The sequence below is a fragment of the Oryzias latipes genome, chromosome 6 (assembly GCF_002234675.1).
Source record: "Oryzias latipes chromosome 6, ASM223467v1".
In the NCBI taxonomy this organism is placed as follows: domain Eukaryota; kingdom Metazoa; phylum Chordata; class Actinopteri; order Beloniformes; family Adrianichthyidae; genus Oryzias; species Oryzias latipes.
The window spans coordinates 27,297,023-27,321,763 of record NC_019864.2 but is presented as its reverse complement, the minus strand read 5'-3'; the positions used below and the strand labels follow the sequence as shown (position 1 = coordinate 27,321,763).

Genomic DNA, 24,741 nt, shown 5'->3' with positions numbered 1-24,741 from the left:
GAAAACGGATGTTGACCCTTTGCTTAAAGATCTGCAGCTGAATCCAGATAAGCTCTTGTTCTGCAGATCTCAGTAGTTAAACCTAAAAAACCTCATATTAATATGGCCAAAAGTTTGCTCTTAAAGCAGAACTGCAGATATTTTCTGTTTAAGAGGGAGGAAATTTACATTTTCCACTGTTTACATGTATCCACCCTCTTTATGGTAAATTCTTCCTCCTATGGTTCCAAAATGAACAGGCTTTCAAGGAACAAAAACTCTCTGCACCCACATGTTACATTTTTATTAGGGAGGAGAGAACAGGACATTTGGTTTTTAATGGGGAGGGACCCAATCATATTGCTCCACCTTCTCTTTCTAAAGGCTCTCTATGAGTGAACTGTAAAATATCTTTTTGATTGTACGTCAACATTTTCAAACTAAAAGCAAATATATATTTAACACAACCTGTTAGACTTAGGACAGAAGGAGCTTTATGATCGACATTTTTACTATTGTAGTCATTTTTTTTTTTTTTACTTTTTGACTCACAACATTGCTGACAAACTCCTGACATTTACAGAATGCTTCCAACATGTTCACATCTGCAGCTTTTACCAGCACTTGCAGTCATCTCAGATTTGCTTTAGCAGAATTTGGAAAGTTACAAAGGATTACACAGCAAATCTCTGCTCTAAATGAAGTTCTCGCACAAAAGTTTTTGGTTTGTCTGAAAACTGCAGAACTAAATTGATACTAAAGAAATGACACAAACTCCCCCTGGAAAGGTTTGTGAATGTTTCCAGAAGGTTGGTGAATTTCTGATATTCCAGACTCCAGATATAACTCAACCTTTTGATTCTGTTAAAATCGACTTTTTGATCTCTAGAAACATTTTTAACTTCAATTGCAGTTAAGTTTTGATACAAAGTCTGATTTGGAAATTATTTTCAACTATTTAATAAATTTTTCTTAAATTTGGGCGGGGCTTTTTTAGGAGCTGGTCAGTGATGTTAAACCTCAGAGATCAAAGAAGGTGCTGGCTCGATTCAGTCAAAGGCATTTTATAAGTTTTGACTTTAACTTAAATTCATTTTTACATCCAAATTTCTTTTGCCAAAAAAACAAACAAACTTTAAGTATAACAGAATTTAAAATCTAGTGATACAGGGAAGCAGAGTGTTTTCCTCTTCTTGGTCTGGACACAATTTGATCATCTGTGAGGCTCCGCCTCTCCATGACCACAGTGGGTTGTGATCATTGTGCTTGTCTGCTGTGAGCTCAGGGGGGGCAGACTTTCATGAAATAGATGAGACAAAAGAAGGAATGTGTCTTTGCACCAGCCTGAAGTCTGCTTTCGTTAAAGCCTTTGGTTTCATCGGGTCCGTCGTCACATTTGTCATTTCAAGGAGGAGGAACGGAATTCAGTAGATGGGAAGATGAGATTTTGAGGTGTTTATTTCAATCTGAAACAAATGAAACCTGCAACACTTGTTCATAGAAAACAAAAAGGTACTACATCGCCCCAAATGCGTCACTTTCACAAGCTTCAGCAGCTGTTAGAAATTAGAAAAGTTTCCAGACTTGCTTTAGTGAAATGTCAACCTTAAGGTGCAGCAGGAGGCTCGGAAGGCCTTTCAGAAACACTACAGTAATGTCTGGATCGTTGGTGGGGCTGGCGCTGGAGCTCTGGTGGTTCCTGCTCTTCCTGTCAGAAGAAACGCTCTACGACACGACCCGGATCTTCTTCTCCAGCTTTTGTTCCGGGAAGAGGAACCTCCTCATCACATCGTCCAGCTCCTCCAGAGCCAGCTGAGCGTGAGTGACTGCGACCTCGTCTGGGTCTGAGCGAATCACCCACTTCAGGGCCCGGTACAGACCCAACAGAACATCCCCGAGAACCTGCAGGACAAACAAACACAAACAACACGGGAGCTGACTTTCCTGTTTCCATGCCGATGAAGGTTGAGCTCCTCATCCTCCCAACCAGTTTGGGGAAAAAAACTTCTTCATCACTTTGAAGCTGCAGGAAAAAGTCTATTTCTCACATTTAGAAAGAGAGGTGGTTCTATTGGTCACCTGGACCAGCAGAACCAATAGAATTCATCTGGACATAGTTTCTGCAGAGCGGCAGTTCATTAGAAATTCACCTTTGAGTTGTGGGTGGAACCCCGCACCCCCTCCCGTCACCCAAAGCTAAGAACTATTTGTTTGTGTGCTCTCCTGCTAGCTTACAGCCCCCACACCCCCAACCCAACACCACCAGTGCAACAAAAACGGTGAGAAATGTTGGAGCTATCCAGGCGTACAGCTTGGACAAGGAAAATAAAGAAGTATTGGACAATCTGGTGGCTTCTGGGAAATTTCCAGGGCTGACAAAATGCCAAGCGGCCATTCTTATCAAACACTATTGAGTGAATTTGGACTCAACCGTAGTTTTTTCCAATTGTAGATGGCGAGGCTTTATCTGCTGACCTCCACAACATCGACCACACCCTATTTGAAAGAGGGAGGAGCCTAAGGAGATTTAATTAAATTCCTATGACTGTATAGAAAAAGAATCTTCTACATAAATTGAAAAGAAGCTAGAAGTGATTCCTAACCCTCCTGTTGCAAAGGTTCGTTAGCGCTGAGCGGCAGAAAACATCAGAATCCAAAAGGTTTTTTGTAAAATCTGGATTTTTCTAAAGCGCTCTCTGAGAACTTCGGGAAAAGTTTGATCCGTTGACAAAACTGTGTGATTTCAGGCAAACTATCTGCTCTCCTCGTCATTTCACTCGTCTTCTCCGTAACCCCCCCCCCCCCCCCATTCCTCTGTCAGCATCTTTGTTCCTAAACCTCAGGGTGTCATTAGAGCCAATGACCACAGCCCCCCCAGCTGTTCCAATAATGACAGGACCTGGACCGAGACCAGCAGCTGGACTCGGAGCTTCATCACACCTGAGCCATCTGCTCCTGGAGGGGCAGGGAACTTTCCCACGGGGGGGCAGGGAGGAGCAGGGAGGCGTGGCCCTCGTAAAACCTGCTTCTCATCTCTTTCAGAACCAATTTTCACTCTTAAACACATTTCACCTCTTTTGGAATTTCAAATACATGTTTATTGTGTTTTTATTTTGAGTCCAGAAGCTTCGTGGATAAAGATCTGGGGCCTCATTTATAAACGTTGCGTACGCACAAAAGAAGGCGTACGCCACTCTCTACGCAATAGTTGAGATTTATAAAAAGCAAACTTGACGGGAAAATGTGCGGTCCTTCACGCAAGCTCTGACCCAGGCGTACGCACAAAAATGGATGAAATGAGAAACGGCGACACCGTCGGCAGATGGAAGAAACACGTGGAAGTGAAAATGACAATACTGCCTCTCAGAAATAACATGAAGACTTCACAAAGCAAGTCTTACAATTAACAGCTACACGAACACCCGTTTGATCGATCAGCAGTGAAACAAACAAAAAAAATCAAACGAAAATTACAACAAAAATTCAAATGAACACATATTTGCAAAAAGAAAAGTGAAATATGTTCTGCAATATTGGCATGTTGTGCAATTCATCCTCATAAATAATATAGTTAACAGAACGAAATAATGTACAAAACTGATATTCCTGTTAATGTGTCTGTCTGGCGGAGCAGATATAGGTGCAATCAGACAGACAGACAGATGGATAGATAGAGAGAGATGCATTAATTGTCCACTAGGGAAAGTTGTTTACATAGTAAAACATGTCTTCATAAGCTACAGAATTATGGTATTCATGCATATGCCTTTAGTTTGTTTTATTTTTGATAAAACAATGTATGGCGTATGTCTCAACCATTCAGAAAGCAACACCCCCCCCATGGCAGACACCCTCTGGCGATGCAGCGCTAGACGTTTTTTTGCCTCGACTTTGATGTCCGACCATTTCTTTTTTATTTAACCACGGTCCGAGGTTGTGAGGCTACAGCATTAACGGCGTCTGCCACCGTCTGCCACTCACGTGGCTTTTTGGCATTAGTAATGCCCACACTGTGCCCTCCAAACAACACTTTTTTCCTCTTTTACACCTCGCCATCGATAAATTCTACTTCACATTAAGTGAAGATACGTTTTTTTTTATTTCCTCTCTGTGTTTGCCATGGTTTCGCAATCACTGAATATTCATTTGTGGGCGTTTCACGGACTATTTATGGGCAACTATGGGTGTGTCATGAGGCCGCAAAAGCTGCGCTACATTTAGAATGGTTGTGATTTATTAAGGGAAAGATGCGTAGGATGTGCGTGCGCACGGTTTTATAAATCCGAATATTTCTGTGCGTACGCACATCCTATGTTTCATCCGTACGCCACTTCTGACGCAAATCCTACGCAATGTTTTATAAATGAGGCCCCTGGGCTAAACAGCGACACGCGCCGCATGAATCCATGTGAGCGCTCATTAAAGCCACTACCTACATTATGAAACGTCGCTTTTAGGGTTTCGGCCAACGAGTCTTTACGTGAATTCGGTTTTGAGCTGTTCAGAATTTTTGGTTGGTTGAAAATGATGCATATTTTACGTAGTTCATACGCAATTATTACACAAGTCTTACGCCATTGTGCGTGACGTTTGCAAGATGCATACAAAAAGTTGTGGCTTTCAACGACCGTTCCAAGTATGTTTAACCGACTTTTCACACATGTACCACCGGCGCACAACTTTTATATCACACAGACATATATAACTGATGCACAAAAGCAAAACAACAAAAAATATAAACAGCACAATAATCACGCACAGTTCATGTTCTACGTTAATTTCCGTGTTTTTTGTGTGGTTTATTTCTAATACATCAGTGAAAAGTTCACATAAAAGTTTTTTTTATCCAAATCCAAATAAATTATAACACAAATACACCTGAAAATCTATTTTTCAGCTTGATTTTCATTTTAGCTGGGTTTTTATGTCGGTGCAATTTCATGATTTTATCTTTACTGTGTTTTAATTCTTATTTTATTTGGTTTAATTTAGCAGTTTTGACCTGCATTAGAAGGCACTTTGTGTTTCTTTCTGGGAGACGTGCTACATAAATAAACTGTACTTAATACTTACAGGTTTTAAAATATATTTTCTTTTGAATTTATGAAACTTGTATGATGTGTAAATATATGTTAGTGGTTTAAAATGGTCCAAATCTCACAGAATATGCTTTAATTTGACTTTGTTTAAAGTTTAAACCTTTCGATTCACTGCAGAAGAAACTGCATCCTGATCAGAAACTGGTTTGTTGTGTGTCTTTGAATGGCAAACGCTCAGAATGATTTGGTTTCACAGCAAACTAACTCGATGGCGTTCCTGCGTTAGTTCCTGCTCACCTCTGTGGTTTTGTCACTGAGTCCTCGCAGCAGCAGAGCGATGACGTGGACGGCGGCTCGCCTCACCTCGGCCTCCCTCTCGGTTTTTATCAGAGCCGTCAGGCAGGAGCTGAGCTGAAGGAACACAGAGGCGTCGGTTTTTACAGCAGTTCAATAAGAAACCAGTTCAGCTCATAAAGAGCCAGTTCACAACCAAGACTGTGTGAAAGCACTACACATAAAACAAACAAACAACAGATTACAATGTACGATTTTATGTCTGCCAATCAAAAATAAACAAAAGAAAACGATAAAAATAGAAGGAAAAGCAAGGAATAAACCTCCGACAGAACCAGAGTCAGATGGCTGAGAGGCCAGAAACACAGGAACATCTGTACCAATGCATACAGATTGTTTTAGATGGTGTTATAGTAACTGCAACAGTGAGAGGGGAATCAACACAAATCCCTGGAAAATCAGTTACAAGACAAAAGCAGAAAAACAGTCCGTTTAAACAATTTGGAGCCAGAAAGCAGATGGTAAAAAAAAGTCACTGAGTCTCTAATGGAAGACAAGTGACACCTGTAAGTTACTGCAGCAGTGAGAGATGAGGAGGCAGATGTGGAACATCTGCTGAAAACTACAACGAGAGTCCAGGAGGATGGATGAATTCAAAACCACTAATATCTGATGACAAATGTCATCGGTTAGAAACTACAACAATGAGACACTTGGAAAGAGACACAAGAACTCCAGAAACGCATTGATGGGTGAAAGATAAATAAAAAAAAAATTTAAAAAAACAATCTTAAACTCGGCTTTGCGAAAGATTTGTAATGGTTGCAGACTCGTAAATCTAAATATCTACCTTTGTAACATTCAGAAATCTTCTTCCAGGAGGAACACAGGCTTCCCTCTGGGATCTATTAGGATTTCTCTTTTATTAATTTATGTAGCTGGGACTTTCTGTTTTCTCTGGGACCATTAAGAAAACAAAAAGAATAAAATAGTAAACACTGGGACACTGACAGGAGCTGTTCAATTTGAAATTACACCTTTAAATGATGTGAATTCCATTAAACCTGTTTGACTCCTAGCGCAGTAAAAAAAAAAAAAAGTCAAAGCTGTTAAAATGAGGTGTGTTTGTCCGCTTGTGCCCGACCCTGCTGAGGTCAGAGCCAGAACTGGACTGGATCGATTGATGATGGGGTCAGACATCAAACCGGAGCGGCTCCACGGACACACAGAGTCTGTGTGGAAAACTCACAGAGTGCAGGTCATGAATAAAAATCCTGTTCTTGCAGCTGACAGAGCTGCTCATTCAGACCAGCAGGCTGCCATAAACGTGCACACCGGCACGGCTGCAGCTTCAACGCACCCGCAGACCGCTGCAGCGCCAGCGAGCACGCACGTGAAGCTGCGGTCAGCGTGTTCAAACGGGAGCTTCTCCTCCCGTGTCCTGATGAAAACCCAAGGGAAAAACTTTTTTTTCTATCTTCTGGGAGGATTTGGAACTTAAAGTCAAAGAGAAAAAAAACTCTAGAAGTGTGGGATCTTATCCTACGGTGGTCCGGTTTTCTTCAGGTCACTCAAATCAATATAAAAGCACCACCAGAGCAGGTAAAGCAGAGAATATCTGCAGCTGTCGGCTTCCAGCTGACATCATCAGCATCCCCCTCCCGTCAGCGTAAAGAAAATATGCTCAGCTGTTGAATTGCTATGTGCTTAAAAAAATCCAAATGTTTAACAGAATACATAAAAAAAAGATGCTTTTTAGAACAAAAAAGTTTCAGCTAATGAAAGCTGACATCATTTCAGAGCCCTTTAAAGAAATTCCACAAAGCACGGTTTTCTGTGCCAATCCTGTCAATATTCATTTATAAAAAACTGAAATCCACGATCAGATTCTCCTCTAAACTGATTCTTTCGCGGGAAAACAGTTTTCTGTTCATTTTTAATGTTTTCATCAAAATGTTGTGGGTTTTCAAACACTCCTTTTTGTCGCCCCCCCCCCATGCTGACTCGGGACATAATCTGTTGGTTTTATAGCCAGATGAACACAATCGGATCATAACAATCATAACTAATCATAATTCATGCTGATTTTTTCTGTGCGGCTCTTAAAGAAAATGTTGGTTCTGAGTTTTACAGAAAAAAAACTTAAGTGAAATAAGAGAAAGCAGCTTTTCATAAAACTGGTTCAGATCCATTTTAAGTTAAATCATATTTGGCAAATCAAATTAAATCATTTGTGAGTTTGAATCAAATGGATTCAGTATTTTTTTCTACTAGAAGAAGCTGAAAGCAAAAGACAGAATTATTTTGTGAATTATTGAAAACCACGTTTAGATGACGTGAGACTTTTGAACCAAATTAATCAGATTTCTGAACAGACAGGTTCCTTTTGAGGCAAAAAAGGCAGGATGTCATAATGGGATGAGTTTCTATTCTAAATAAGATTATTTGAGAAAAAAGAGCAACATTGTTTCGTTTAAAAAAAAAGGCCATATATACTTGTAAAAAAACACAAACCTGCTTTAATCGTTGGACCATTGTTAGGTCACCTCTTTTTTAAATTCTTCTTTTTCCAACTCCTAACCTGATCTCCACACAGTTTTTAGCGGTTTTCTCTTTAAAGACTCACTCCGATTATCTTTTAATCTATTGCAAAAGCGTTCCGGGCGCTCTTTTGATTAAGATGATGCCGCTTTTAGCCCGAATCAAACACCCGGTTGTTTTTTAGGACGTAGCTTCTGCAGAGCAGCAGAACGTCATCCGAGTTGTGGGTGCGACTGTTGGTGCAGAGCAACGCCGCCCCCTTTCACTCCCCGTCGCCAAGAGCTGGGGGCAAGAAGCGTGTGGCCCGCCGAGCATAAAAAACTCTTTTTCAAACGGAATTTCTTTTTTCTGCTCATGATTCACAACAATTTGAATAAAGGAATACTCAGAAGTGCTTTTTTGAGCAAAGTTTTCTTATACATGTCCTCCATCATCAACTAGAGAACACTTTAAAAACACATAAATCCTGATTTTCATCAGAGTGTGAGAGTCCCGGTTTGTTCTCACCTCCTGGGTCAGCGGCCCTAGAGCATAGTCCAGTTTCTGACAGAGCTCTCCCAGGTTTGACAGACAGCTGGCTCGGACGACTGCGTCAGGGTCCCTGGTTCCTTGCAGGAAAACGCCCACTAGAGGCTGACCGAGGTGTGGCGCCAGCTCACCTGGAGACCAAGCAGACAGACAGACGGTCACAAAGCTTGACGGGACCAGATCGTTCAGAGGCTGAGAGCAGACATTAGAACATTGTGTTTCGTATTTTCCGTTGTCTTCCCCTTATCCTTTGAAAGTCTGTTTTTGAGAAAAATTGATGGCCTAGACATCAAAAATAAAAAAACTGCTCTACATTCTACTGGCGGCCAGTAAGAAAGTAATAACCAGAAAATGACTTAAACCTGAACAACCAACGACAGAGGACTGGATTGACGTTGTACAACGAATTTATATAATGGAAGGAATCTCACAGTCATTACAAATACGTCTGGATGTTTTTAACGCTACTTGGTCTATGTGGACAGAATGTGTAAAGCCTATACAGTCAGACTTTATGTGAAACGTCACTGAAAACATGTCATACCATTTATGTTTTGAAAATCCCTGCTCCCTCACATGTTCTTTAATTTTATTTTATTTTATTTAAAACAGGGAACGCAATAACATTGTAATCTGTCAAAGCAATGTACAATTCCACCCGGAGGTAAGACAAAATGTTTTGGTGTTTTCTTGTTCTCCCTCCATCTGCAGACAGCAGAACAGCTGCTTTTTCTGCAGCTCCACTCCCTGTCTGACTGAATACTTCCACGCCAACCAGCAGCACAGCTGGGAAACCCGTCAAGTTTCCAGACTACAAGGGCTCACAGGATTCTGAGTGCCAGCAGCCAGAACATAGTCACCAAAACAGAGCCAGACATTGACTTGGGAGCGCATTCACACAGCCAGGCGAGTCAGAGAAGAAGACCTCATTCATCAGTTCCCGCTTGGCCGAGGATGAATCCTGGCGTGCCGAGCGTTCGAGTCAAACACAGCGGCACTCTGCGGAAAACTGAAGCGCCTTGCAGACGGGGCCCAGACATAAACCATCTGATTGTCCTGGGAAGAGACACGATGGCAAACTGGCACCACAAACGGAGAGACGAGCACCAAATGAGGGGTGGGGGGGGGACGGGGGGGGGGGGGGGGACGGGGACGACACTCAGCATCACATCTGACCGAGACCTCAGATAACTTCAGTTTCTGTGTTCTGTGACAAAAACTGTGAGTGGTGTCACAGGAGATGGAAAGGTTCTCATTCAGATTTATATCTTAAGCTATGCCTCAAGTTCTTTAAAGAAAAAAAAACAGTGTATGTGTTAAATGAGTCATCTGTCATATCCATCCATTCATTCTCAGAACCCACTGAATCCCTTTCAGAGTCACAGGGTTGCTGGAGCCTATCCCAGCTGCTATTGGGTGAGGGCGGGACGTATCCTGCACAGGTCTGCAGTCCGTGACAGAGCCGCACACTCACCTTTACACAATTTGAATTCACCAATGAACCTATGAAGCACGTTTTTGAACTGGGAGAAAACCGCAGAATCTGCAGAAACCTGAGGGAGGAGAACAAGCAAACTCCACATAGCCGGGATTTGAACCAGAACCTTCTCGCTGTGATGCAAGAGTGCGAAAGTCTCACAATATTTAAATGAAGCCTTTTGGGGTTCAAACACATCTTTTTTAACTAGTGTTTGTTTTTTTAAAGTCAGTTCTAACATTTTATTTAAACATTGAAATTTGGTGGTAAACTTTGTTTGTCCTTCTCTGCAGCTGACATGGTAATTTTATTACATTTATTATTTATAAATAAACACTTTTTTTGGTTTATTTGTCTTCTTTAAATGTGATTTATGTGACATTCCATTCTTTAAACACTTGGATGAAAAGAAAAAGTAAGAAAAGTAAATATAATTAAATATTTCGTTAAATTTTGTCTGTAGTTGTAAAATGTGTCCCTGTTTAGAACCTTGCTACAAACGTATTATATTTCTGTGTCAATTTTTATTTATTTACACGTCATTTTATCGTGGCATTCTGTGTTTTATCATTTTATTCTTAATTGTTTTAAATCTGCACTTCACGTTTCAGATGTCTGAAAGCTGCTTTATAAATAAAGTGGGATTTGATTTGTATTGTATGTACAGATGAAAGGACTTTCTCTGAAACACCAACTTTGATGTGGAGTTTTTGTCTCGGCTCTTCTTTGGCAGCAGGTTCACTGAGTTTCTCTGTGCTGTGGTCGTCCCTACAGGGTTAGAACCCGAAGTTTCTGCTTTCAGCCACTGTACAGACAGTTTCTTTGTAACATGCAGCGGCTAAACGCTGCGCCCGATTACCGCCCGCTGCTGCTACTGCTGGACTTCCTTTTCCTTCAGATACACTTAGCATCTCAAAGCTTCCATCGTATCTCCCCTTTGTTCCACCTCACATGTTTTAGCAAAGAGGTGAAACAGAGTAATCTGCTGTTTCACCGTAACATTACTCCACTGCAGAGCCGCTGAATCGACCACATCTTGGGTGCAGAGTTGCTGCTCTTCTGCTTGACCTTAGACTAAAATCACCTCATTCTCTTTGATTGGTGTTTCACAAAAACAGCACACAGGAGAACTTTGGACTTTCATCTTCTCACAATGAGAAAACACACGGAGAACTAGTGCGGAACAGTTTTCCTAAAAAGCACAAAAGAAGGACTATTTAGGACGACAATCAGGCTTTTCCTAAGCGTAAGATTTAATGCGAAGGAGCCTTACAACGTCAAACACATGACCTACCAAACACATAAAGTGATACTTTGTGAGCAGAGTTTTCTATATTATATAAAAAATGTTGCTAATAAAGTCATCACTGTCCCTCGTTATAATGCGGTTTACTTTTTGCAGTCTTGCTGTTTCACTGATTTTGATGAAATTTGCATGCTTTAGTTTTTTAGCTCACTGTGTTCTGCTTCCTGATTGGCTACAGATCACTGTCGATCCTTCTCATCCACACCGCGTCTCCTGTACAGAATGTTACCCAGATCTACATAAATCTTAAGATCGTCAGCAGATCTTTGTTTTCATTCATAAAATTGGACTTATTTTTCTATGAAGCTTTAATTTGAGAGTTTAAACAAGAGAGAAAAACATTAATGTCTGTTTTAAGGAAAGTACATAAATAGTGTAGTGAGGGCCTTAAAACATCTAGCATTATTGCGTAATTCTAGATGTTTGCAGATTTTGACGAGTTAGAACGTAACTGCAAACCTAACTCAATACTGACTAAACTCACCCAAACCACTGATAAGTTTGACTTCTTCCTGTTCAAATAAAATGGACTAAACTGTGTCTTTAACCAACATCATGAAGTTTAAACTTTCCTTAGGCCTCAGCCCAAACACAGATTCAGACACAAACATCCTCACCCATCGCTCTGCTCGCCCGCATCAGGACCTCCCCCATTTTTAGCCGGGTCTCCAGCGAGCGTTCCTTGTTGGAGGAGGGCAGTGAAGGTCCGTGCTGGAAGTCTCTCAGGAGCCTGTCCAGGATTCTGTCCGGGTAGGAATCGGCCAGCGCAGCCAGACCTAGACATGGGGAAAAAAACAAAAAAACAACAACATCATTCTCTTCCAGCATAGACACAAGCCTGCTGAGATCAAAGGGGAAAGTTTACCTTGAATGGCTGACAGGTAGACGAACGAGTCTTCGTGCTCTAGGTTCTCTAAGAAAAGCTGGGGAGGAACACAGAGATTATAAAAAATAAAACACGTAGAGGTTAAAGCAGAGGATTAATCTGCAGACCGCCAAACTGACATCAAAGGGAATTAAAAACCATGTGAAGCACAGGTGTGTGTGTGTGTGTTTTTGGGGTGGGTTAGAGATCAGGAGAGGAGGCAGAATAATCAGGAACCTCAGAGACAAATCAATAAATGGGATGATGTGCTGTTTCAGCAGGGACCTCTGATTAAAGAGAATTGGAAATGAACCGGCTTTCCGTCTTCAGCGAAGCCCCCTAACAAGCCCCGGGAGACCCAAGGGGCTCCCTGAGGACCACCTTCTGCTCACTCATTCATTATAGATGACCCAGAGGACACATATCTCAACTCAGGATGCTCAAGCTCAGAACCTCTCAGAGGGGCTCAGATCAGGTTCTGATCTTTCACAGTTTTTCGCAGAAACGTAATGAACTATTTTGAAAAAAGTATATCGTCTTTGCTGGGCAGTAAGAATCCTGACATGAAGTCAATAGAAAGAGAACAATAAAAGTAAATATCTTCTTTTCCTTCATAGACCATTACCTTTGAGGTAAACCAAGAGGATTAATCAAACCCAACTCTGTTTTGACATGATCCACCGTATAAGAAGGCCAACTTCACCTCTACGCGTCTAAAGTATTGATCTGTATTGCTTTACAACCTGGAGTTCATCCATCATCACATCCATATATAGATTGCCTCTGCAAACCTGACCTCCACTTTTTGACCTGTGCGGGCCTTAAATGATGCCAGATTGCTGATCTGCAGAAGTTGTTCAAGCTGGTGTCCATGATCTTCTCAGCACTTCCAGTCAAGAGTCTCCTCATTTTCTATATGTGGTTCCACACCACAGGTCAGTAAATACAAATATTACAAATGGAGTTTCACACTGACACATTTAGGATCTGTTTTTTTTTTTAACATCTACATGTTTTCATTCGATCAGATATCCAAAAAAATGAAAATGTGTTTTTATGCAGATGACATACTGATTTACATAAACTTAGTATAAAAGTATGATCTTATGTAAAAGTAAAGAGCCTGCATTTATTGAATAAATGTCAGAATTTTGGAGTCAACTATAAAACCCACAGTCACACCAAAACACAGAAAGGTTGAACAGTCTCAACCGTATTTATGAAACCATTTTCTAAATTTTATTCACAGTAGACCTGTAACACCAATTATTTAAGGCTATGGAAGTAGAATTCACTTTGACAAGTTGAATATTAATTTTACGTCTTTTACTTTCATTCTGCTTCTTTTATTTGGATACAAAACCTTATTTTTGGCAGTTTGCAGAATGACCATCCAGCAAGCTTAAATATTGCTCTCACTGCCCCAACGATGTTGATCTCATGTCTTAATTTGAGATAATAGAGTAACAAATAACTTTAAAAAAAACATCAAAAGCACTTAAAAGTCACAGCTTCCTTCAACCAATAACACAGAGGCCAATGGGAGCAATGACTGGAATCAGTGTCTTGGCAAAAAAGGTGCTATATCATGAATCCACATACCATTAGGACTTTCTCCTTAGCCTGCACAGTCTCTGGGTCCTTGAGTTGCACCATCTGGGTCAGGGTTCTCAGAGCAAAGGCTCTGGTTGGCACGTTTGGGTCACATGCTTCAAGTAACCAATCAGAAAGGGGCTTGGTGGGACTTTCAGGATTATGGTTCGAGTTCTTTGCTCCTGCAGAGGATGCTGGGTGTGGACTGCTGGTGCGGACAGGTGTCCTTGATTCCTTTACTTCATTGATCTGCATTGTGCTGCCATTTGTTGAGGTTTTGGGGTTTCTGGAGCAGCTTGCTGCAGGTGCAGCGAGGTTTTCAGGCCGGTAGGCGCCACGTGTGGCGATGACAGCTCTGAGGTTGGCTGCCAGCTCCTGGATGACCCCATCTGGGTGCAGCTGTGAGAGGGAGTCCAGAGGGGGGAGTAGCTTTGACATCAAAGCATAATCCTCTGAGCTCACCTGCAAAACAAATGTTTAGATATGGAAAGTAGAAACTAGTTATCCTTATTTGAAATATAACATCTGCTGCGGCTAAAACTGGAGTTACGCTAATAACCAAGATGGTCAAATACAAATTCCAGGATACTTTTAAGATCTGTAGGAAAAAATCAATCAGAATTTTCAAAAGATTCATATTAACAATCATTTTATCATAAACTGCCCATTGATGGGCTGGAAAATTGGTCCAGGTTATATAGCACCTTTAACCAGTTGTAGGTGAGATAGGCTCCAGCAACCCTGTGACTCTGAAAATGGATGGATGGATGATTAAACTCAACCAGACACACAAGAGCTTCTTTTTCCATGAACATCCTCCAGTTCTGCACCTTTAATACAAAGGTTCTTTTGTTCATGGCTTAAAACAAATGTATTTAAAGTCCAGCAATTACATGCAGAGTTATCCAAGGATTTATTCTGGGTCTTCGGCTATTTCAAATTTGGATTTTGACTTTTATCAACATTAGCTATTGATATTTTTCAATGTTTAATTTCTTCATCTTCTAATCCGTTGTTTCCCTTTCTGGGTCACTGGGCTGCTGGAGCCTATCCCGGCCACTTGCAGGCCAGGCAGGGGACACCCTGGACAGGTCGTCACTCTGTCACAGTCAAAGTTAAAACTTTACTTACGGTAATTATCTGGATATACAACTGAATTTTTACCAAACTTACCATGACTGAAAACATCCAGGCATTTAGGCATTTCAACTGTTATTTTAACTTTAAACATTTAATTAAATTTTTCTTACAGAATGTCACTCCGTCCCACTAACTACTTTTGCATTTAACATACAATATAGCAGTATTAGCAGATATTTTTGCACCTTTTAGTTTTCTCTCAAGTTATTTTTTCCTTTTTTGATTCCTCACGCTCTTTAGCTCAATTATCATTTTAAAGTGTTCTTCAGTAGTACTTTTTTATCTTAAAAAAATCATCATTAGCTGATCATTGTTATACTTTTTTAGGTATTTCTTATGGGCAATAATACATTTTGGTAGTTAATTTAACCTTTCTCATCATCATTTATTCGTATGCTGCTTCTTTTTAGCTGAATTGCTTTTTTGATTGGCTTTTATAGAATTTGCTGGTCTTTACATGTATAGGTGGCTGTACTTTTTGTATACATCAAATAAATCACTCATGCAACCTGTGGTGTGGACAGGATAGTGGCCACCAGACCCATCCCCATGCTTAACGTTTGGCTCTCCACTGGGTTCCCCACATGTGGCTCCAGGACCGTATCCAGTCCCACACAGGCCCTTTCAAGTAGGGTCGCCATAAAGTCAACAACCTGCAAAGACAAAAGGAAAATAAAAAACAAAAAAAAAAATCATCCCTGAGGTTTGGAAATAAACCGACCAAATTTAGTTCCTCTGCAAAAATCCGTTAAAACAGAATCAAGTCTAAGCTTTGAAGACAGCACAAAAAAGCTTTCACTGCAGAGATGGAACTGAAAGAAGGCCACCTACTTTATCAACAACACATTTTGTGTTGTTTTGTGTAAAAACTATGGATTAGCATAAAGTAAGTGAGCTCCTTTTATCAGCAGAACTCTTACAAAACATAAAAATCATCTAAAAATGTGCACCAAAAAAAAAGATCCAACAGGTGACGGCACATCAGAATCACTTTATTTGCCAAGTACAGTGCATGTACAGGGAATTTGACTTCAGTGACCTTTTATAGATCAAATATGGCTCTTTACAGTTAATTAAAATTATTTTGAATGTTTACTCTGTGGTTGTCATGTGGTTTGTTTGTGCTTCTATTTGTCTGTGAATTTATCTTGAAGTTCTTGTTTTAGCCTCTGATCAATGAGCTTCTCTGGCTTAGTAAATTAATTTAATTTAAAAATAAAATAGTAAATTATATTAGTTCAACTTTTTGCTGTCTCAGCATTGTGTTAATTGTTTTTAATGGACTTAAACCTCGGCTGACAGCAGAGGCCTCTTCCTCTCCGCCTTTCTGCTCTCACCTGTGTGGTCTTCCTCAAGAGCTGAGAGTGCTGCAGACTCTCCACCATCACAGCCAGAACCTGAAGCAAAGCCAGCCTCTGGCCCTGACGCTCTGCATGACTCAGCATCTGCTGCTCCACCTCCAGCAGCGTCATACTCGACACATCTGCCTCCTCTTCGTCCTTCACCTCCTCCTCTCCTGCAGTGGCCCAGCTGGTCAGCTCCTGCAGGAGGGCAACACAGACTAAAAATGTAACCAACATTTGCGGATCAGTATTTTGTGCTTCATCTGGGAAACTCTATTCCATATGTGAAAAATATTCACTTGACCCCTGACTCAAAAAAACAAAATCTTTTTTCTTTTTCTTTGAAAACCTAGAGTAGGGGCGCGGCTGTTTAAATAGGAATCTGGCCTGCTTGTGGTTTACCTTCAGCAGGTCCAGGAAGAAGTCACCAGGCAGGTCCGAGTCCTTAAGTTCAGCCAACAGGTGCATGAGACACTCCAGCCTCCGATGTTCTCCAGACAGCTTCTCATAAAGCTCGTCATCCTCATCGCTGCAACACAAGCAGACAGGTGAGAAACAGAGAGGGTCAACAGAGCCCCCATTGCACATGTTCGCTGCGTTCACCTGCACCCATCTCTGCAGCTCAGTCTGGCACCTCCATCGCTGCCTGGAGTGAAGCAGAAGCCCTCCGCCACGTCGCTCTTCGTCGCCTGCAGGCCTGACAGCTGCCGCAGCGCCAACAATGCAGCAGAAGCCTCAGACTTACCCAGGAACCACAGTAAGATCTCCTGACAGAGGTCGCTGCAGATTGAACAAATAATGTATGAATGACATTAAATAATGTAATTTTATATTAAAGAGTGAGTAATGAAAAGGGATAAAATTTAAAAAAATGTAAAAAAAATAAGAAGAAACCCCAATATAAACTCCCAAAGAGCAATATAATGCATTAAGACATGTTAAAATTAAACAAAATGTGTAAAAAAAAAAAAAAGAAGAAGCCAACAACTACTAAACTACTAAAGAGGTAAGTCTCTAGTTGATAGTTAAAACTGTTTAGGTCTGAAATCGCGTGTTAGTCAATAATGAGGTAATAATAAGATTGAAAAGCTGGTAGACAATGGATGTCCCATAAAGAAGTCCTCATCTTTGCAGATGATCAAGTCGTATTAAAGAACAACATTCCTCTCAGCACAGAGCAAAGAAGACTGCAGGTGAAACCAGAAAACAACTACATTCTACAGAGCTCATCTGGCAGCTAAAAAAGGGAATGGATACTTTGTAAAGATACCTCAAACAACCAGTTACAGGACATTAAATTCCATCTCTGCTCAAATCTTTGAATCAGAGGTCAACCGCTCTACCTCTGTTCCACGGCTGCCCCAACAAAGCCTTTATAGGGCATTTATTTACCGTATTTTCCGGACTATTAGTCGCTCCGGAGTATTAGTCGCACCAGCCCAGAAATGCATTATAAAGTAGAAAAAAACGCAGATGAGTCGCACTGGACTATAAGTCGCATTTTGACGGGAAATTTATTTGACAAAATCTGGGACCAAGAACTAATAACTTTCACAGCCTCATATGACACAATCATAGCAGACTGTTTATCTCATAATTTCACAGTAATTCTTTCTCAAACCTATTTATTTATTCCTTTCATGAAGCATCATTGGCCAACTAATACTCTGTTTTCATCCTGTATTTGTAGAAACAGTTGTCATTTTTATTGCATTTCTGAATCTATGAAATCATTGGAAAATATATTATGTTGTTAGCCTTCAAGATCTTACTGTATAAAAAAGTTTGCTGATTCTCTGAGTCACTTAACATACTCTTAACACTTAACATACCTCATACATCAAATTGACCCAGGAACATCATCTCTGTTCCTCACAAATGAACATAACAGGAGGGTTAACAATGTATTTATTTCAATTTATTTCTAATATAAGTCGCTGCGGAGTATAAGTCGCACCCCTTGCCAAACTATGAAAAAAAGGGCGACTTATAGTCCGGAAAATACGGTACATTTGTAGATGTTCCTCCTAAGCCTTTTTAAGATGTTTATTAGTCATTTATCAGCATTTATTAGTGTCTTACAATTTCTTTCTTTTATTCCTTCTTTTAAAATTACAACTGAATAAAATTATATCTAGATTTTTGATTTATTAGTTGGCAAAAAATAAACAAAAAATAAGTAAAACTAGCAAGATTTAAAAGACAAAAAGTCTAAATGAACTAAAGGGTTGATTAAGAAACCAAAACAAAACAGGACTGTCTAGGAACATTCAAAGGAATGTTATTTTCTGGCAAACAGGGCAGGTGTGACGTTTACCGCAGGTGGGAGACGTTCTGTTTGGTGAAGCAGAAGAGCGTAAAAATGACAGGGAGAACTTCTTCAAGCGCTGCGAGGAGAGCAGGAGATGGACTGTTTCCAACCACCCAGATCTGACAGACACAAAACACACAAAAAGTGAGACAAGAAAGAGACGAGCTCCACCCTAATCCATCTATCATAACATCTTCGGCAGCTTCCAGCTGTTCCAGGTCCGGCGCAAACGCATGCAAACTCCACACAACGTTACCTTAACCACCATCAAACAAGTTACTGACAGCTTGATTTTTTTTAACTAGATAGTTGCAGTATTAAACAACAGAGAAGTCAGAAAGTTTCCAGACTAACAGATTTGCACACTCACCTTGTATGTGTCCTCCAAGCAGCGCGTCAGCTCCGCCTCTTCAACGACCACCTGGCCATTGCTGCTTTCTGACAGACAAATGTGAATTTATTTATTTGTGTCAAAGTGACATAAAAAAAAGCAGCTGTACTGTTGTTACCACTGCAGGCGGTGCAGCAACGCTGCAGCGGAGCGAGCAGGGGGGCCAACAGGTACTGCTGAGTAAAGGTGGGCCTCTCATGCACTAAGGTGAGCGCCGCCCTTGTGGCCACACGCTGAAACTGCTGAGCTGTCAAATTGTCTTTGAAGTGCAGAAGGTCGAGGACCTGAAAATCAAAAACAAATATGTTTTTTTTATGATAATGTAGTTTTTGTCAGAAATTCTGCCAACATTAAATGCACCATGAGCTTCTCTGTAATATGATGTAACAAGAAAAGCATGACTTAAGCCACACCATCATCACAGAGTAGCTAATGTTTAATTGAGACAAGAATGACGCCTCTCGTTTAGACAACAGGAGAAGTTCAAACATTAAACATCATGTTTATGAATATTTTCCTAATATGCTTTTGCTTTGATTAACGTGCTAGTGTGATTTTTAAATCCATCTTTACATCATGGATGAGGCCAAAGTCTTTTTTCACTGTCTGCTCCAGCAGAATGTCTCTTGAACATCAGCTTCAGACAGTGCTCATGTGAGGAGCTGACCTGAGGACAGATGAGTCTGAAGTAGGCATCTGCTGAGGTCGACTGTTGGGGGCAGGCCACCAGGATTCTGGCTACAGCATCACATTTCCTCCAGTCAGACTCGCCCCCTGCAGGACACAAGCAGAACTGCAGGCTTAAAGCACATCCATTTTTAGAACCTGCATGTTCTCATACACGGTTGCTAGAGCCTATCCCAGCTGAGAAAACTTGTTTACACCCTGTGTCACAAGGCCACACAGACATAAAACAACAAACACTTGCAGTCACGCTAAAAGGGACAATTTAGAGTCACCAATTATTAGTGGTGTAACATTACACGTAGTTGAATCGAACCGTTTAGTTACGGCAGTTTTGGTTCGGTTCACTTCTGTACTGTTTCAGTTCGTTTTTTCTTTTTTCCCCCTGCATACGCATTGTAACGACCCAGCTGTTTTGTCACTTCTAGCGGGGAAACGAGAGCCGAGCTGCTTATGAACTAGATGCGTTGACTGTCATCGCACCATACTCCACTCGCCCTCTAACGGTCTCAGAGAGAGAGTAGACAGAGAAACAGATGCGCCATCTCCTTTACGACGTTAAAACCCATTTATTATGAACACATGTGAACAGCGTAACAACATGAACCTCACTTCTCTTCACAGCTCTCTCAGTGATGGTGAAGGATTCAACACACAAGATCAAAAGATTTCACACTTCCCATGAGTCTTAGTGGCTATAGGCGAGGCTAACCCCCAGGTCGCCACTGTATTAACTTTGCGCCGAGGCGGAAGTAATGTTAGCCGTGAGTTTCCTCTGAGACGCTATTAGGTGACGGACAGTAAGCGTGTCAACATATGGCTAATGCCGACGCGAGGCCAGAGATGAGCCCCCCCCCCCCATCTGCTTACGCTCTCCTGTGTGGGGGGAACACTTTGGCTTTGTTGTCAGCATTCATGCAGGTAAATGACAGTTAGATAAGTCGAATGCTGTGTGTTGACATTGTTACACAAAGGTAACTTATGCCACAGTAACGCATCTAATCTGTTAACCAACTTAAAACGGCATCACCAACTGGAACAATCAGGTCTACAAGAAAAAAATGTTCAAGTTAAAATGTTTATTTTCAGGCCAGCGTTAATGATTAAAGTTTTTGGTTCCTGGCAGCTAATAGTTTTTCTTATTTTATTAAGCAGATCACCTTCGTAGGTCAATTTTATTTATTGTTATATGAAACCAATAAATGCATTTTGTAAGTAATTTTTTTCTGCCTTAGTTTTTTGTACTGAAAAAATACCGAAAATAGATAGATGGATAGATAAAATCTTTATTAATCTCCCAAGGGAGAAATTCAGGTGTCAAAGAGCTCTTTGTAAAGGTTTTTATTGTCATTTTTAGCAAATACATCAAAACGGAGGAATTATGCGGCAGAGGAATGTTTATTGCAACGCCTCACCTGTTCCCCCTTCCAGGACGGCACGGACCACAGCCTGCACGCCATGAGGTTGCATGAGACGCTCAGACAGCAGTTGACCACACAGACGCCTCAGCCAACCGGGCGCTGATCTCAGACCTGCCCTGCCGCCGGACGTGGAGGAGCTCCCGAGCCGAGCGACCTGCGGCAAAACGACCATCAGACGGGACTTTCAATCAGCTTTCATTCTCAGGAATGAAAGCAGGAAATATTTTCAAACGCAGGATTTTACCCCAAAGCTTTATAACAAACTTAACAGACAAGCATTTACTCTTTCCTTAAAGTAAATAAAATAACTTTAAAAAAAGATTAAATAATAACGACCAAAGAGAAAAACAGGAGGCAGCAAATTAAATCAAAATCTGTGCACACAAGTGTCTGGCAGCACATTCACAAACTACAGTCAAGAGTTAAACAAGAGGTTGATAGAAATAAACCAGAAGGATGAAAGATTTTCCAGCAGTTTTCTTTCCATCTACAGGCATGTTTATCTGAAGGCATTCAGGTTTTTAACCCTTTAAGCTTCAGCTGGAACACATTTTTGAAACCATTGTTAGCAATTAATTAAAAAAACTGTACAAAATGAAAACTGGTTGCTTTTCTCAATTAAACTGCTTTATCTGGTGCTCTATTTGCAGAAAGTTGTTTGTTATACTTTGAAATCATAAAAAAAGCTGTTTTTTTAAAGTACTTTTAAAGCGCTGTCATCATGTGAGCAAAACCTGCACCTTCAGGTTCCTGCAACTCTCACCACACAGCAGAAGCTTTATCTAAGTTGATCTCCAAAATGTAGCACCTGTTTGGGTCCACCTTGGAGGATCAGAAGCTCCTTGATGACGATTGGCTGGTATACTTTTTCCAGGAGACCCTTGAGGGCCACTTGACACGCTTGACACTCGTCACCTCTCAGCCACTGAGGAGAACGCAAAAAAGTGGTTAATTTTTAAGTAATGCAAACTGAGCTTTTAATAAACCTTTGGTTTTACAGCGGTAATCAGATTACAGCTGAAGAGCTGCTTCTGCTCTCAGAAATGGACACTTATTGGTGGGATTCACGTTTTTACCCTTTCGCCCTCTTTCTGAGGCTCATGTCCGAGCTGACTCAGCGCTGCCATCATGTCCCCCAGATGTCGTGTGAACACCAGAGTGGCGAGCGTTGACAGCTCTGCCAGCTGTAGCAGGACATTCGTGGTGGTAAGAAGGCGTCTTCTTGCAGGGGGTAGAGCCTCCTGGCAGATCAGTTTTTCAACCACGGCCCCAAACGCTGACCTGTGGCCCAGCGGCACGCCAACGCCCGGCGCCAGGAAAGGACAGAGCCCCAGAGACACCACAAACTGCAGAGCGGTGCTGAGCGTCTTCTGCTGTGACACACTGAGAACATCAGGGGGGAGAGGCGGAGCCATCTCAGCTGTTTGAAGTCTGGCTGCAGACTGAGGCGGGGCCAGCTGGAAGCGCTCCAGCTCCATCGTCATGTGATGCACGAGCGCGAGGAGCAGCAGGAGACACTCCTGAACAAAGCTCCATGTGGGGTCCTCTGTGTCACTACAGAACCACTCTGCCGACAGCTTCACCTCCTCCCTCAGCCTCTGCACCTCCTCAAAGCTGCTGTCGCTCTGGAGCCGCTCCAGTAGCAGAGCCCTGTTGGCCTCCAAAGCAGCCTGGAGTGCCCCCTGCTGGGAGGCCTGAGCATTGGCTTCTGTAGACAAAATCGAGAAGAAGTAGATGCAAGTGCCCCAGAAAAAAATAGAGAATCATTTCTTTTTTTGTCTTACATTCTCCATCTCCAACTTACAGCCCCTCAAACCCCCAACCTAACATTATTGGTGCAACAAAAATGGCGAACAATATTGGAGCTAGCCAACCCCAGTCCAGCCATCCAGTTTTTTGAGCCAGATTCCAGCTCAAAACAAAGACGCCCATGGATGCATCAGAATAGAGCGGAGCAGCCAGGAGCTTGTGGCCCGCCCAGCGTATTTTCTACGTCATAGGATCTTTTACAAACGGCATTCCTTCATCTGGTCCTGATTCACATAGAATAATAAATACTCCGAAATGCAATTTTAAGCTTAATTTTCTTAATATATGTCCATAATCATCAGGCGTGGGTATTTAGATGGTTTTGTAAGTGTGTCTACGTATGGCAGAAAGCAGATAACACAGAAGACACGTGTTTCTGTCTGCAGCAGTGTTATCTCCTCGTTTTCTCGTGGCTCACTTACCGCTGAGAGGTTTTGTGAGGACATTTAAGGCCAAGATGAACGCTGACGTCATTACCGACCGCAGACCTTAGATTTAAAGACGCAAAAATAAGTTCAAAGACTTGTATCGGCTTTAACCTGTCATTTTTGGATGGCCACGGCTATGGTGCTGCGATGCTAAAGCTAAAAACATCTCGGAGCGTCATGACGTTGCCTCTACGTCATGACGTTGCATCTACGCAAGACGGGATTGGCTGACGCTGGCACGCAATGACGCAACAGATTCAAATGGGATTTGGTTCAAAATTGGTGACAAAAATTTGCCTCAAAGACACTTTAAAAGTTTCAGAAAAACAGTTTCAAAGACAAAAACTGGTATTAAAAAAAGATCTAAACTTTATTAAAAAAATTTATAATATACAATTTATGAACAAATTGAACTGCAACTTGAATGTGTCTGGGAGTGGGACACAAGGGTAATAAAAAAGAAAAACATAAACAAGTTTTACATTTTTTATCGTTTAAAAACTATTTTTCTACCTATTGCTTCCAATAATTATAAATAATACAAAGCAAAATTGTACAACAGTGTCTCCTGCTAAAATACATCTGAGAAACATAAAATCACGTAAAAGTTTAAATTACACCTACTCCCAATAAGTTAGGAAGATTGTTATTTATACGAGTGCTTTTCCTATATGGTCTGGCACTTTTAATAAAATGCGTAAAGATTTCACTAATAATGAATGAGAGGAAACACGATTTTTATTAGTTTGACATTTACTCCCAAAATTAAGACAATAATAATGATAGTCCCAAATAACAAACACTGAGCGTGTCAATGGTGAGTATTTCCAGCATTTGCTTCAATGACAGCCAGGTCTAATGCTCCTCGCCAGCCTCATGATGTTGTTTTGAGTCAATGCGCTCCAATCTTCCACAAGCGCTACATGCCGTTCTGCCTGGTCACTTGGCAGTATGATCAACTAGCTGGTCCTAGACTGTTCAGGTCAGGGGGTCACTGCTAGCCGTACTGTATGAGGCACTCTCACTTCCTGAAATTGAGATGTAATAATTCTGGCACCATGTGGTGGAGCATTATCATCCATGAACAGAAAGTTGGGGGCATCCTGGTGGAACCGGGGGATGATAATGGGTTCTATTATGTGAAAGGGCAGTGACTGAGCCATCCACAATAACCAAATTGGACTCTCTGACTGTAAAAGACCCTTTTTAATTGTTTTCTTATTATTGTTTAACATTTCTTTTGATTGAAGATGCCCTTAACTTCAAAAAAAGTATGTTGAAGATGTAAAAGAACATTATAAAAAACAGTGTTAATATTTGTAATGTGTTTTGAAGACTTTTATTGTGAAGGTCTCACCTACTTCTGTGAAATCCCTGTGTCAGTTTAACAGAAACAAAAAAAACTGTTAACAGCTGACGCTACGGCAACAAAGAAAACAGACAAAAAATGGAAGGATAACTGTGTAAAGCTGTAATGTGTTTTTGGCATCTAGCTGGAAGGCGAACAGGTATGATTTTTGGTTATGTTTACTGCACACATTTTGTGATTATTTTCAATTGTTTTATGTAAAATAACAAAATATGTTTCTGTT

At 41.2% G+C, this 24,741-nt stretch overlaps 1 protein-coding gene across 2 annotated transcripts; it reads right to left on the bottom strand.

The window, feature by feature from the left end:
• Positions 1-1,409: 1,409 nt before the first annotated feature.
• On the bottom strand, positions 1,410-23,333 carry tango6 (transport and golgi organization 6 homolog). 2 transcript variants are annotated; one of them, XM_004070158.4, is made up of 18 exons: positions 23,144-23,333; positions 21,989-22,620; positions 21,721-21,837; positions 20,907-21,066; positions 19,475-19,581; positions 18,926-19,091; positions 18,787-18,854; positions 18,423-18,535; positions 16,709-16,885; positions 16,508-16,634; positions 16,100-16,303; positions 15,272-15,415; positions 13,632-14,084; positions 12,030-12,087; positions 11,782-11,940; positions 8,361-8,512; positions 5,316-5,429; positions 1,410-1,881 (listed from the first exon to the last, which is right to left on the bottom strand). In XM_004070158.4, the coding sequence occupies exons 1-18, from the start codon at positions 23,193-23,195 to the stop codon at positions 1,705-1,707; spliced, it is 3,180 nt and encodes a 1,059-aa protein (XP_004070206.1). In that variant the 5' UTR covers positions 23,196-23,333; the 3' UTR covers positions 1,410-1,704. The 2 variants fall into 2 exon arrangements, with proteins under 2 accessions (XP_004070206.1, XP_020559879.1); XM_020704220.2 differs by lacking the exon at positions 21,989-22,620 and having other exon boundaries at positions 23,144-23,330.
• Positions 23,334-24,741: the final 1,408 nt, after the last annotated feature.

What these genes read in the sequence shown, in the direction of transcription:
- tango6 (XM_004070158.4), bottom strand. Translation starts at nt 23,195, where the DNA reads ATGACGTCAGCGTTCATCTTGGCCTTAAATGTCCTCACAAAACCTCTC. An exon ending in TTGCTGCACCGCCTGCAGTG is followed by an intron (nt 18,855 to 18,925) that starts GTAACAACAGTA and finishes TTTGTCTGTCAG; the next exon opens with AAAGCAGCAATGGCCAGGTG. An exon ending in CAGAACGTCTCCCACCTGCG is followed by an intron (nt 16,886 to 18,422) that starts GTAAACGTCACA and finishes TTCAATCTGCAG; the next exon opens with CGACCTCTGTCAGGAGATCT.